The 15,480-nt window shown below is 42.1% G+C and overlaps 1 protein-coding gene across 3 annotated transcripts in view; it reads left to right on the forward strand.

Moving 5' to 3' along the window:
• Positions 1 to 15,480, forward strand: part of SIRT5 (sirtuin 5) — a 35,319-nt gene that overhangs the window by 15,407 nt on the left and 4,432 nt on the right. Inside the window, exons 4-8 of one of the 3 annotated variants that reach the window (XM_011962717.1) lie at positions 1,843 to 1,930; positions 3,288 to 3,341; positions 5,336 to 5,459; positions 7,122 to 7,237; positions 10,761 to 10,867. In XM_011962717.1, coding sequence (XP_011818107.1) covers positions 1,843 to 1,930; positions 3,288 to 3,341; positions 5,336 to 5,459; positions 7,122 to 7,237; positions 10,761 to 10,803 — 425 coding nt within the window. In that variant the 3' untranslated portion in view covers positions 10,804 to 10,867. Of the gene's footprint in view, positions 1 to 1,842; positions 1,931 to 3,287; positions 3,342 to 5,335; positions 5,460 to 7,121; positions 7,238 to 10,760; positions 10,868 to 15,480 lie in introns of those variants that run through there. The other 2 variants (XM_011962716.1, XM_011962718.1) reach the window with 2 other exon arrangements.

Genomic DNA, 15,480 nt, shown 5'->3' on the forward strand with positions numbered 1-15,480 from the left:
TGGTCTTGATCTCCTGACCTCGTGATCCGCCCGTCTCGGCCTCCCAAAGTGCTGGGATTACAGGCTTGAGCCACCGCGCCCGGCCAACATCGTGTTTTTAATGTGGCATTTAGAATATAATCTGCCTAAACCATGATATACTATTTTATTATCCCTTAGAATTGTTATTTTATACTTAGAGAGCTTGTTAAAATGAGTATAATAAACTGGTCCAAATATTTCTCATTATCTAGCTGTTCTGAATTCTGAGTGACTCAGAGCATGGATGTCTGTGTTTTCCATGCAGTTTCATGCTGTGTGCCTCAGGAGATGGATGATGCAGCCTTTCCTGAGAGAATGCCCCTCTGTTAGAGCTGTGATTCTCATCCAAGCTCCTGGCACACCTTCCGCAGGTTCGCTATTGGGCCTGACGTGCCCTTACCAAAAGGCATCAGTGGAAAGACTGTAGACAACAGCCACAACTCGCTTTCCCTCCTGAAGCGGCCCTTGAATGGTTTGTTGGTGGAAGGATCCAGGGGCTGAATCTGCCTGGTCAGGCCATGGAGAGTAACAACCAAGTCACCCTACTTTTCAGTGTTCTCCTTCAGCAAGTCTGTGCAAGCATGATGGTGATGTCACACTCACATCTGGCCAGTAGCAATTGCAGGACACATCTGAATTTCATAGATGTGAAAATGGGGAAAAATGTCTATACTAAAACTGACAAAGCAGGTTTATTGGCTCACAAAACCGAGGAGCCTAGGGGTGCAGCTTATGTCATCTTTCCTGCTGGCCCCTGGCCCCCTCCTTCTCTCAGCTTTACTCACTCTTTGAAGTGGGCTCCCTTCTTCTGCAATTGATCTGCCTCCACATGCCAGGGGAGAGTGCCTCCGATGGCTCCAGGCTCTCCAGCTCAGCCACCTGCTCAGAAAATAAACCTCTGGGTGGGCTTGCTTGGTCCACACGCCCACCCTTCTGACCAAACGCGACTGCAGAGGGATGGGCCCCACATGGGGGCCGTGTGGAGCATGTGGCCAAACTTGTATTTGGGATGTGACCCACAGCCCTATTGGCTCAGCACGCGAGAGAGCAGGGATGGTGCTCCCCAAGGAAGGACTTGGGGGCAGAACGGAGCAGCGCGTGTCCACTGTGGTTGAAAGTGCTCTGCACGGTACCAGGTGCCTGGTACCCATTTCATAAACTGTGGCCCCCATGATTGCTTCAGCTCAATAAGTGGTCGTTAGTATTAACAGTTACTTTTTTCACTTAGTAGTTGATTACTTATTTATTGAGGTGCTTTTGTATAAAAGATTCAAGCTTTCTGAAATCGAAGTGACAATTTTGTAAACATATCCCATGCCATTGAACCTTTATCAGTCATATCAATAAATCATGCCCTTAGATTTAGGTTGAGCTCCCTCTACCCTATTGGCCACTTCTGCCCACTTGAACACCACTCCAGGGTCATCTGACGGCACGTTAGTCATGGAGTTAGTTATTTTCCTCCAGATTATAAAGTCCTTGAGGGCATATGTTCTTGACTGGCTTAAGAGTACTGCATGCCTCTCTTTCCCATGAAAGCTAGGGTAGGCCCATTTGCTAAAATGAAGTATGGCTCAGTGTGGCGGTGCACACCTATAGTCCCAGCTGCTCAGGAGGCAAAGGTGGGAGGATCGCTCGACCCCAGGAGTTGGAAGCTGCAGTGAGCTATGATCGTACTACTACACTCCAGCCTGGGTAACTGGGTGAGACCAGAAAATGAAATGAAGTGTGGAAATTGAAGTATCTTACACCCTTTCAGATGTGGAGACGATTGCTCTTGATTAGACTAAATTCTGGATTTGCTTCCTATGTATTTTTCAGGTAGCTTATTTAAAACTCGATGTACCTCTTGTGGCATTGTGGCTGAGAATTACAAGAGTCCAATTTGTCCAGCTTTATCAGGAAAAGGGTAATTATACCACACTACAGAATAAGTATATGTTGTTTTCTCCTTTAGGTCCGACATAAATGTGAGGAAATTGAACTTTCATCAAAGATTCCCATGGATATGAGAAATAAGACTAAATACAAGGCTGGGTGCGGTGGCTCATGCCTGTAATCCCAGCACTTTGGGGTTACAAGGTGGGAAGATTGCTTGAGTTCAGGAGTTCAAGATCAGCCTGGGCAACATAGTGAGAAACCTGTCTCTACAAAAGAAAAAAAAAAAAAAAAATTAGCTGGGTGTGGTGGCACATGCCTGTAGTCCCAGGTACTAGAGAGGCTGAAGGGGGAGGGTTATTTGAGCCTGGGAAGTCGAGGCTGCAGTGAGCTGAGATAATGCCACTGCACTACAGCCTGGGTGACAGGGAGACCCTGTCTCAAAAAAAAAAACAAAAAAATATAGCCTTGTGATAAAAGAAATATTTTGCTCACAACTCACAGTGTTAAGTGAAAACCACATGATCCTGAATTTATACACACATGAGTTTGTATATCTGCATATAGTTAAAAGACCAGAAAAAAATATAACAAAATATTAACAAGGAATATCAGGAGTGGAGGGATTGTGGGTAATTTTTAATTTCTTCTTTATATCTTTCTGAATTTTCTTACATTTCTATGATGAACATGCACTATTATTACAATGAGGAAAACATTTGAGGGTAGACACAATATTGAGGAAAATTCAATTTCAAAACAGTATAAGTTATACAAGGAATGTATAATGTCATTGCAAAGGATACAAATGATGATGATGTATAAAGGTAAACATAAAGTTCCCTCTTAGCACACCCAGCTACTCCAGCCCTCCCCACACACGAATTCTCTCACTGGCAGTACAACCACTGGTGATTTTTTTTTTTTTTAACAGACAGAGTCTTGCTCTGTTTCCCGGGCTGGAGTACAGTGGCACAATCACACCTTACTGCAGTCTCCAACTCCTGGGCTCAAGCAATCCTCCTGCCTTAGCCTCCCGAGTAGCTAGGACTATAGGCATGCACCACCACACTGAGCTAATTTTTGTATTTCTGGTAGAAATGCAGTCTCACTATATTGCGCAGGCTGGTCTTGATCTTCTGGCCTCAAGCATCCTCCCACTCTGGCCTCACCAAATGCTGGGATTACAGGCATGAGCCACTATGCCCAGTACCACTGGTAATTAATGGCTTGGGGTCCTTCCTTCTAATGCCCTTCCAAGTGAGCATGTATTAATTAGGAGTTTTATACCACCTACTACCAGGCAAATATACAAACTGAGTTATGTTGTTTCTTTATTTTTTATTATGCCAATAACAGTCTTTCTTTTCTACCATTATTTACTTCAGTGCTCCAGAACCTGGAACTCAAGATGCCAGCATCCCAGTTGAGAAACTTCCCCGGTGGGTAAAAAACTCTGATTTGTACTAGTGTTCCAGTTTACAAAAAAAAAAAAATAGACATCGAAATCTAAACATGTATTTGGCAAGATGCCTCTTAAATCAAATGCACAAATGTAAAAACCAGACTTGACCTCTGAGACCAAAACTGAAAGGACAAAGGATGAAGCAAATTAGGATGAAAAGAATGATTTCTTTCCAACCCCTTGCTGCTCTGTGTTCTGGCGGGATCATTTGAGGTCGGGAAAGTTTCTGAAGCTGTTGTGTGACAGGTGGTTACCCAGTGCACAGAAAGCATATGGGCTGACCTGTAACTGGTCAAATAACATCACTGGCATTATTAATCCATGGTTAAGGAGGCAATGAAAGGACCTGAATAGGAGAGGTTACAGGACCAAACAGAATGTTCATAGATTAAAAAAAAAAGGAAGATTTTTATGCCAATTTTTCAAAACTAGACTTTAAAACAGCACTTCTATAATCTGTAATTGGATCAGAAGTTTTTTTGTTGTGGGTTTTTTTTTGTTTTTTTGTTTTTTTTGTTTTTTGAGATGGAATCTCACTCTGTTGCCCAGGCTGGAGTGCAGTGGCACGATCTTGGCTCACTGTCATCTCCGCCTCCTGGGTTCAAGTGATTCTCCTGCCTCAGCCTCCTGAGTAGCTGGGATTACAGGCGCCTGCCACCACACCTGGCTATTTTTTGTGTTTTTAGTAGAGACGAGGTTTTGCCATGTTGGCCAGGCTGGTCTCGAGCTCTTGACCTCAGGTGATCCACCTGCCTCGGCCTCCCAACATGCTGGGATTACAGGCATGAGCCACTGCGCCTGGATGGATTAGAGTGTTTTTAAGGTAAAATAAAACAGCACTTCTAAAAGTGTTTCATAGAACATTAATTTAATGTTACGTTGAGAGACATTACTTGAAGAAAACATGTTAGGCACTCAAATAAATACAGAAACGTTAGACTAAACAAAGTTAAAATATGTTTGCTCTACTGCAGGACTTTTTAGAGTATTTATTCCACATTGCTGCCTTCTAAAAAGTGGTTATAAAATGTATGTTAATGCTTTACTGACTTATTTAACCACAGAACCTTTTTAATTTTCCTTATGACGGTTTTAATTGCTAAATATTAAAGTTTTCTTCTGAAGGAATAGGGAGACCTGGAGGACTTCTATGATGCAGGAGATTACTATGATGAAAATGGTGTTTGAGGGATGATTTTGGGAGGTGTGTAGAAGGTGACCCTGAGGAAGGAGGGAGTGAAAGAAAGAGATTTTTAGTAATGGATACAGGAAAGCTGACTACATACGGGGCCAGAGAGACGTGAACCTGAGAGAACATGAAAGGTCATCGATGAAATTAGGGGATGCTTGGGGTGGGAGGCAAGTCTGAGTCCAGTATGACTCCCAGGGCTGGAGGCTGTGAGCACAAGTGTGAGCATAATGAAGGAACCGGGAAAGCTTAGCTGAAACATCAAGTACATAGAGACAAGATAAAAAACAAGGACAGTTCAGCAGGGCGTGGTGGCTCAGGCCTGTCATCCCAGCACTTTGGGAGGCCGAGGCAGGCATATCATGAGATCAGGAGTTCGAGACCAGCCTGGCCAACATAGTGAAACCCTGTCTCTACTAAAAATACAAAAATTAGCCGGGTATGGTCGTACGCGCCTGTAGTCCCAGCTACTCGGGAGGCTGAGGCAGGTGAATCGTTTGAACCCGGGAGGCAGAGCTTGCAGTGAGTCGAGACCACCCCACTGCACTCCAGCCTGGGCAGCACAGCAAGACTCCGTCTCAAAAAAAAAAAAAAAAAAGGACCATTAAACCTGATGCGTCACGTGCAAGGCAAGTTTATATAGGCTGGGAGGAGGGTGTAGGGAATAAGAGGCATCAGAGGTGAACCATCGGGACGTGCTGGGTTTGGGGTAGCCCCTGGCCTCCCTCCGGTCCAGTGGGCAGACTTTGCTCGGGGTTGGCTCAAGGATCCCGTTCTTCCAGGTGTGAAGAGGCAGGCTGCGGAGGCTTGCTGCGCCCTCACGTCGTGTGGTTCGGCGAAAACCTGGATCCTGCCATTCTGGAGGAGGTCGACAAAGAGCTCGCCCACTGTGATTTATGTCTAGTGGTGGGTCACGGCTTTCCCTAACCCCAAGATAGGACTGGAGTTTGTTATTTTTTCCTTCCCCCTCTCCTCTTTTCCTTCCTCCCTCCCTTGCTTCTTTCCTTCCTGCCTTCTCTCCTCCTTCCCTTTCTTCCTTTCCTTAAAATGTATGTTGAGAAGTCTTTGTGGTATCCTATAGAAAAACTGAGAAACAATGAATAAGAATTTATATTAAAATAGGAAACCATGCATATCTTGGGCATCTCAAAGCCTTCTGCCCCAGCCCCACCAAAAAAAAAAGAAAAGAACATGCTATTGGTTTTTAAAATAATACGTGCTTATGATTAAATTTAATTGAGAACGTGCAAAAATTATCACATTATAAAGAGGAAATTAGAAATCGCCCATAGTTCTACTAATCAGAAATAGTTACCGTTAGCAGTTTAGTATATTTTCTTCTAGACCAGGAGTGAGCAAACAGCAAGCAGCCTTTAGGCCAAATTTGGTCTGCTACCTGTTTTTGTAAATAAAGTTTTATTGGAACTCAGCCGCACCCATTCTTCCATACACTATGACTACTTTCAAACTACAGTGGCAGAGTTGAGTACTTGTGACAGAGACTGAATGGCCACAAAGCCTGAAAAATTTACTGTATGGTCCTTTTCAGAATAAGTTTGCCCACCTCTGATCTAAACCTTTTCTTATGCAGATGTACATGTATTAATTAAAATTCAAAACTGACTTCATGACATATGTTCTGTTTTGAAACTACTTTATTCACGCAGCAGTTCACTTAGCATATTCCATATCAGTACATCTAAATCAATATCATCTTTCAATTGACTGTATGGTGTTTTATATGGATAGGGAATGATATATTTAGCTAATTCTCTACTGTAAGACATTTGGGCTATTTCAAATTTTGATATTTTAATCTGATATCGTATATATCCTTAGATAGAAATCTTAGCATGCTTTTCAAATGATTTCCTTAAGACACATTTCCTAAAAGTGGGATTAATTGGACAGATTGTATGCATATTTCAAATTTTTCTTGGCACGTCTTTAAAAGCAGAAGCACTTTCTTGTGGTGCGTATTCATTCAGCCAGTATTTAAAGAATGCTTTCCAATGTCGAGTATAGTATCACTGTTGATGATGGATTGTTAAATGAGAAAAGCTGGTTTACAAAACAGTCATGCGCTTCCCATCCCTGCAAAGAATGTTTATAAGCAAATATTTATGAGCGAGAACCTAAGAGGACATACATGAAAATGTTAACAGTGGTTATCTTGGAGTAAAATTATTGATGATATATATTTTTTTTCTTCGTATTTTCTACCTTTAACAAAAAGAAAATATGTTTTAAAAAGTTATGGATCATTTGCTTAACTTTAAAGCAGAAAGAAAACCAGAACTACACCCAAAAGATGTTGAGTCACTTCTAAGTCACTCTTTTGTTAACTCTCCTTTTCATGTCACATATTCTTGTCGATTCTAGTGATTGATCAGAGGACACCTCTTCACTTTCCCTCATCCCTTGGACACCCTGTTTTATCCCATCCTGTTTGGCTTTTCTCACACCTGCAACCACAGACCTACCTGAGTTTGTGTAAGGTTTTCTGAAAAAATGTTCCTTCTCCTTGTCGTGTGGCTGTTTGTCCATCTCCGTGTGCTTGTCTTGTAGGTGGGCACTTCCTCTGTGGTGTACCCAGCAGCCATGTTTGCCCCACAAGTGGCTGCCAGGGGCGTGCCAGTGGCTGAATTTAATACGGAGACCACCCCAGCTACGAACAGATTCAGGTACTGGGATACCCTGATGGGAGAGGGCGATGTGGGAGACAGGTACAGACATGGTCATCTAAACATAGTTGACCTACTCCTCTAATTTTTAAAAAAGACACAGGGTTTGTGTTTTTTTTGTTTGATTTGCAGTTGCTTTTATGGAAGAGCAAAATCATTCACTGTAGACTAAGGTAGGGTAGCTCTGTCATTGTACACGACATTTGCCGTGGGACTTTTGTTTGTACACATTTTGAAAGCTCTTCTTTGATTCCTTAGGCTTTGCTATCCCTTACATTTTTAAGCTAGACTTAGCGATGGCCTTTAGTTGTAGGTTACCCAGATGCTCTGCAAGTCAGCCTGGGAGACGCCCTTGCAGAACCTCATCGCCTGCCGTTGTCACTGAGAGGCCACCTGGCAGGTTCCTCTTCGGTCTAATCGCCAAGGTTATCTGTATCTGTGGCCATATTTTGACACTGATCCTGCTTCTCAAGTTTGGGTGGGAAGTGTAGATTGTCATAGTATGCATTTTTAGTCTTATTCCTGGGTCTGTTTTATGTCTTCACCCTTCTGTCTTTTTTCTCACTCCAACTTTTTTTTACCTTTACTTCTTATTCTTGTCCATCTAGTTAATTCCTTTTGAATAAGTTAGAATATAAATAAGTAGTAAATGAATAAAATAGAAAACTTCATTGAAACATCTTGTTGTTACTTTAATCAGCAGTTTCCAACCTTGGCTGCATATTTTAAAAATACTGATGCCTGGGGGCCACTTCATGAAATTTCAGTGTCATTGCTCTGAGTTGCAGCCCAGACATCATCATTTTGATAAGCTTCCTAGGTGATTCCAGTGTGCAGCCAGGATAGGAACCACTCTTCAAGTCTTTGCTGGGATTTTAAAAAAAAAGGAAAAAAGAAAAGGGGCCACAGACACTTAAGTAGGCCCCTCCTCAGGTGAGTGAACTGGCTCTGGGCCTCTTCTTTTCCATGTGTCTTTTTGATCAGCTACAGCCTGTGTTCTTGATCCGTAGTTCTTCATTTGTGTGTGAGTAGTAGGAACTAAGAAGACAGCCTTAAAAAAAAATTGCCTCCTATGCTAAACTTATACTTTGAAAACTACAGAACATTGTTGAAAGAAATAAAGAAGGCCTAAATGAATGGAAACATATCCAATGTTCATGGATTGGACAACTTAATATGATTAAGATGGCAGTGCTCCCCAAATTGATCTATGGGCTCAATCAACTCAGTCCTTATCAAAATCACAACTGGCTTTTCACAGCAATTAATTGAAAAGATTACTCTAAAATTCATATGAAAATGCAAGTGACCCAAAATAGCCAAAACAAAATGAAAACTGAAGTTGGAGAACTCATACTTCCCAATTTCAAAACTTACTACATATTAGCTGGGCATGGTGGCACATGCCTGTAATCCCAGCTACTTGGGAGGCTGAGGCAAGAGAATCACTTGAACCCAGGAGGTGGAGGTTGCGGTGAGCCGAGATTGTGCCATTGCACTCCAGCCTGGGCAACAAGAGCAAAACTCCATCAAAAGAAAAAAAAAACCCTTACTACAAAGTTGCAGTAATCAAGACAGTGTGGCACTGGCATAGGATAGATATATAAGATCAGTGGAATAGAATTGAGAGTCCAGTAAAAAACAAAACAGAACAATAAAACAAAACCTCACATTCATGGTCAGTTGATTTTTGAGAAGAGTGGCAAGACTATTTGATGAAATACAGTCTTTTTCAAGAAATAGTGCTGGATATCCACACGCAAAAGAATGAGCTTGGACCCCTCTGTCGCACCAAACACAAAAAATAACCCAAGATGGATCATAGACCTAAATGTAAGAGCTAAAAGTATCATGTGTCAAAAGGAAATGTAGGAGTAAATCTTTGTAACCTTGGGTTAGTTAAAGCTTTCTTAGATATGACACCAAAAGTGCAAATAACATAAGAAAAAAGGATAAATTGGACTTTATCAAAATTTAAAACTTTCATACTCCAATGGGTACCGTCGATTAAGTAAAAAGACAACCCATAGAATGGGAGAAAATATTTGTAAGTCTAATATTTGATATTTAATAAGGAATTTGTATCCAGGATATATAAAGAACTCTTAACAACTATAAATAATAAAAAGACAATCCAATTAAAAACTAGGTCAAAATATTTGAAATGACATTTCTCCAAATATATACACATGGCCAATAAGCATACTGAAATGATGTTCAATATCATAAAACCACAACGAAATATCATCACTTCACAGCTACAAGCGTGGCTATAATTTTTAAGATAAAGGAAAATCACAAGTGTTGGTGAAGAAACTGGAACCCTTATACATGGCTGATGGGAATGTACAATGGGGCAATCATTTTAGAAAACAATGTGGCAGTTAAATGTAGAGTTACTATGTGATCTAGCAATTCTCCTTGGTATATAGTCCTAGAAATGAAATCATATATCTACACAAAAATTTGTACACAAATGTTCATAGCAACTTGTTCATGGAAAAAGTGGAAGCAACCCAAATGTCCATTGACTGAAGGATGAATAAATAAAATTTGGTGTGTTTGTGCAATGGATTATATTTTAGCCATAAAAAGAATGAGGTATCCATATATGCTACTACATGGATGACCCTTGAAAATGTTATGCTAAGTGAAAGAAGCTAGTCATAAAAGACCACATATGGTATGACTGCATTTATATGAAATATCCAGAATAGGCAGATCAATAGAGAGAAGGTAGATGAGTGGGAGTAGATGAGTCGAGAAGATTTTGGCTGAGAGTAGGGAGGAATGGGGAGTGGGTGCTAATGAGAACAAGTTTCTTTGAGGTTGTTATAAATGCTCTAAAGTCTATTGTGGTGATGGTCGTATAATTCTGTGAATACACTAAAAGCCACTGAATTATATATTTGAAATAGGTGGATTGTATGTGAATCAAATCTCAATAAAGCGGTTATATAAAAAATTAAATTATCTTTTTTTTTTGAGACGGAGTCTCGCTCTGTCGCCCAGGCTGGAGTGCAGTGCCGGATCTCAGCTCACTGCAAGCTCTGCCTCCCGGGTTTACGCCATTCTCCCGCCTCAGCCTCCCGAGTAGCTGGGACTACAGGCGCCCGCCACCTCGCCCGGCTATTTTTTTGTATGTTTTAGTAGAGACGGGGTTTCACCGTGTTAGCCAGGATGGTCTCGATCTCCTGACCTCGTGATCCGCCCGTCTCGGCCTCCCAAAGTGCTGGGATTACAGGCTTGAGCCACCGCGCCCGGCCAAAAAATTAAATTATCTTCTAACTTATCTCCTGAAAAATCACATTAGGCCTCCCTCTGATTTGTGTTGTGGCACCTATGTGTAGCAGCTGGGCCACTTAGCATGACTAAGAGTAGTAATACCAGAGCTAGGTAGTTCAAGCCTCCTGTCTGTTTGAAAGACCATCAGAAAACTCAAAGAGTGGGACAGGATGAACTTTGTGAAGCAGGACATGAGCTATGTCCCCAGTTTGGCTCTTCTAATACGGTTTCTTTTCAGTCATTTGATCTCTGTCTCATCTCTATTTATTATAAAGAATTAAAACAAATCATCATTGTAGAAAAGCAAGAAAATGCAGATAGGGAAAAAGAAGAAAATAAAACTGGAGTATTTCCACAACCCAGGTTTAGAGTTGGCCCCCACCTCCGGTGCCATGGACTGACCAGCAGGGGCCCAGCATCCCTTGCATATGGTGGCTGTGTTTTCATGTGAAAGAAACTGAACTTGGTGGTTTTTCCTGCCAGTTCAGAAGAGATTCTTGGCATGTAATATATATCATTGCACAAGTCAAGCCTCCTGAAACCACAGGCCTGTTTCAGCTGCTACTTCAGCCAAAATTCTTCAGCTTCATATTGTCTTGAAAACCTATGATTGTCGGCCGGGCGCAGTGGCTCAAGTCTGTAATCCCAGCACTTTGGGAGGCCGAGACGGGCGGATCACAAGGTCAGGAGATCGAGACCATCCTGGCTAACACGTGAAACCCCGTCTCTACTAAAAAACATACAAAAAATTAGCCGGGCAAGGTGGTGGGCGCCTGTAGTCCCAGCTACTCGGGAGGCTGAGGCAGGAGAATGGCGTAAACCCGGGAGGCGGAGCTTGCAGTGAGCTGGGATCCGGCCACTGCACTCCAGCCTGGGCAACAGAGCGAGACTCCATCTCAAAAAAAAAAAAGAAAACCTATGATTGTCTCTGACAAACAGGCTACTTGCTAGTTAGAAATTCTTATCAATTTGACAAGCTTCTTATCAACCAGACTGATCACAGGAACTATCATCTGATCAATGAAGCCAGCAATGCTTTTTTCTTGGCATCATGAAAGCTGACGTTTAGAAGAGATGCTGGTGATAGTCATCTCATCCTACTCAATTTTTCAAAGGCACAAACCAACCCTGGAGCAACTGAGAGGACTGTTTAAACACAGAGCTTAACAATGGCAGAATTTTATATCTCATGCTTAACAGATTTTGGTTGAACTTTACCCTAGGTCAGGGGTCAGCAAACTACTGCCTGTAGGCCAAATTTGCCCACCACCTGTATCTGTAAATAAGGTTTCATTGGAACACAGCTGTGGCCCTATGTTTGTATATTGTGTGTGGCTGCTTTTGCACTAGGATGACAGAGGTGAATAATTGCAGCAGAGACTGGCTGGTCTGCAAAGCCTAAAATCTGTCTTGTGTGGCCCTTTACAGAAAAAGTTTTCTAACCCCTGCTCTAGGTTAATGAGAAAAAAAAAAAAAAAATGGAATAATGTTCCCTGCTACTTTTAACCTGATTTTCTTTGTTACCTAAATAGGCGGCTAGAATGCTGCCTATATTTTGATAAGGATTTGGATCTCACAAGACACCTTAGGCCTTGCACAAGTTGTTCAGATTCTTTGCCCCAGTTCTAATCCAGAGACAAAGGCATAGAATTCTCCTCCCACAGGAATGTATTTATATTTTCAAGGTGTTAATTAGTTCCAATTTTGGTTTTGTCATTTTCCCCATGCCTGATGCTTGTATTGGATGATTTCTGATAAACCCTGACTATCCCAGTAAACCCTAGGCATTTTTGAATTTAAACCTCAGTGTTTTGACTGTTAACCCCAAGGGGCGTTTTGTTGGGATTTGTCTTGTTGGGATTTGTACATTCGCTGAGGCAAAAATGGGACTGTCGCTGCAGGGAGCTGGTAGGCAGGGCCTTCAAAGCACCTTCTGCCCACCGTGCCCTGCAGCCACTATGTTGTGCCCTGTTGATCTTTGAATTTTTCTAAACATTGGAATTTAATCAAAGTCCACAAATATTTATAAGTATCCACTATGTACCAGACACTGTTGTAAGTGCTGAGGATAGGATATAGCAGTAAACAAAACAGAAATCTACCAAGGGAAGATTATATTCTAGTGGTAGAGGCAGACAGGTAAGCAGTGAACATAAGGTGCACATTCTACAGCATGTGAGCAGGTGCTAAGAGACCGCGCAAAGCAAAGATGGAGTTGTATGTGAGGGGGTTGGGCTGACAGGTTGCAGGATCCAGTTGGGTGGACCGCAAACCTCATTAAGAAGAGATTTGAGCAAAGACTTCAAGGAGGTGAAGGAGGCAGCCAAAGAGGTGATCTGGGATAAGACCTTTCCAGACAGTGGGACCACCTGGAGCAGAGGCCCCTCAGTGTGGCTGGAGTGGAGTGAGGAAGAAGTTCCAGGAGAGGCGAGCAGTAAAGTAATGGAATTGGGGGCCCTGGGGAGGGAAGACGCCCAAGCTATCTGCTGGTGGAGTTTAGAAGTCTAAGGAATTGTTAGGTAAGAGTTTTATAGATTGTTGTGGTTATATAGTTACCTATCTAGGGTGTGAAGAGGTCACTGCTTTGAAGTGATCGTTGACCGTGTGTGTTAGGGAAGTCTAGCACTCTCCCTGGCTGTGCTGTCAAGGGCAAGTAGGGAGGCGCTCCTAGTCTATGCAGTCAGGGCTTAGTTGGTGTGTTCATTCAAAAAGCCACTGAAAACAAGACTGATACAAAAGAGCATATACATACTTTAAACATTTTGATTTAAAGCATAAATGTACCTTCATTTCCTTTTTCTTTTTTTTTTCTTTTTTGAGACAAAGTCTTGCTCTGTTGCCCAGGCTGGAGTGCAGTGGCACAATCTCGGTTTCCTGGCATCTTTGCCTCCCGGGCTCAAGCAATCCTCCCACCTAAGCCTCCCGAGTAGCTGGGATTACAGGCGTGTACCACCACACCTGGCTAATTTTTGTATTTTTAGTAGAGACGGGATTTCACCATGTTGGACAGACAGGTCTCAAACTCCTGGCCTCAAGTGATCCATCTGCCTCGGCCTCCCAAAGTGCTGGGATTACAGGCGTGAGCCACCGCACTTGGCCTGCTTTTTTTTTTTTTTTTGGAATAGAGCTAAAGGCCTTTTGTTTTGAGTAGGGATCTGCTGATTGGAGCTCACCTTTCTTACTTAAATCGTATCCATAATCTTCCTCGTGTTCCCCAAATATCCCTGAAGATATGAATGACTCCAGCCCTTATTTTATTAAAAAAAACAAAAACAAAAACAGACAACCAGGAAAATCAGATCCCAAGGCCCCCCACCTAGACTTCCTGAATCAGAATTTCCAGGGGGAGATGCCTGTTTATGTAGCTAGCAAATGACCCAGGTGATTCTTATCAAGAAACCTTGGCAAACACTGGATTACAACTTCTGTTTTTTGATATTTGTCTGTTTTTTTTTTTTTTTCTTTTAAAGGAGAGCAAGAACTTAGGAAAAGAAACACGTGAAGCTGTCTTCCCCTGTCTTTTACACCTACACCTAATTTAACAGAATTATATTTAGTGACTCAGTATGTCTTTCCCAAGCATTCAGCTAGTTTTCCTAGAAATAACTCTCTTTTAGCAGCTCTATTTTTTGCAGTTTATTACATAATTTTAAATTCAGCAAGATGATTACATTAACCAATAAAAGTGGCATGAGCAGATGTGGAACTAACACTGTAGTTTGGTTGTCCTGCAACTGGTGGGTGCAGGCAAAGTGCACAGATGTGCTAGAAAAGAGGCTTTCAAACAACGTTCATGTATGCCTTTCACATTTTAAAAGACATCTAAGGTTTTTAAATCAAAAATACTATAGTTGGAGATGTCATTCCAAGTGCATTGGAAACACTGACATTTTATTTATTTATTTATTTATTTTTATTTATTTATTTTTGAGACAGAGTCTGGCTCTCTTGCCCAGGCTAGACTGCAGTGGCATGATCTCAACTCACTGCAACCTCCACCTCCCTGGTTCAAGCAATTCTCCTGCCTCAGCCTCCTGAGTAGCTAGGACTACAGGCGTGCGCCACCACACCCGGCTAATTTTTTGTATTTTTTTAGTAGAGATGGGTTTTCACCACGTTGCCCAGGCTGGTCTAAAACTACCGACATCAGGCAGTCTGCCTAGCTCGACCTCCCAAAAGTGCTGGGATTACAGGCGTGAGCCACTGCGCATGGCCAAAACACTGACATTTTAAAATAAAAGCTACCATATCATGGTTGTAAATGTATGCAGTCCAATCTGAATGTTATAACTATCTGGTACACATCACCAATCCATTTACAAAATAAATATACAGCCCTTCCTTAACATTTGGAAATTTCACATTTTTTCTTTTCTCTTTGAACTTGTATTTCCATTCTATCACTACTACAGAATTTATACTAATGTAATATGTGTTTATGCATGAAAATCTTTTACTGGCCAGGGGCAATGGCTCATGCCTGTAATCCCAGCCCTTTGGGAGGCTGAGGCGGGAGGATCACTTGAGGCCAGGAGTTCGGGACCAGCCTGGCCAACATGGCAAAACCCCATCTCTACTAAAAATACAAAAATTAGCCAGGTGTGGTGGTCCACAACTGTAATCCCAGCTACTCGGGAGGCTGACGTGGAAGAATTCCTAAAGCCTGGGAGGCAGAAGTTGCAGTGAGCCGAGATCGTGCCACTGCACTCCAGCTTGGATGACAGAGTGAGACTCTGTCTTAAAAAAAAAAAGAGAAAGAAAATCTTTTACTGACTACCCTATTACACTTCTACAGCAAAATATCATATGAATTATTTCAATTTCCTTAAAATGTTAAAAAAAAGTTTTACTAAAAAACTTCTAGCCGGGCGCGGTGGCTCAAGCCTGTAATCCCAGCACTTTGGGAGGCCGAGATGGGCGGGTCACGAGGTCAGGAGATCGAGACCATCCTGGCTAAC

This window comes from Colobus angolensis, unplaced genomic scaffold (assembly GCF_000951035.1).
Source record: "Colobus angolensis palliatus isolate OR3802 unplaced genomic scaffold, Cang.pa_1.0 Scaffold6, whole genome shotgun sequence".
Classification (NCBI taxonomy): Eukaryota; Metazoa; Chordata; class Mammalia; order Primates; family Cercopithecidae; genus Colobus; species Colobus angolensis.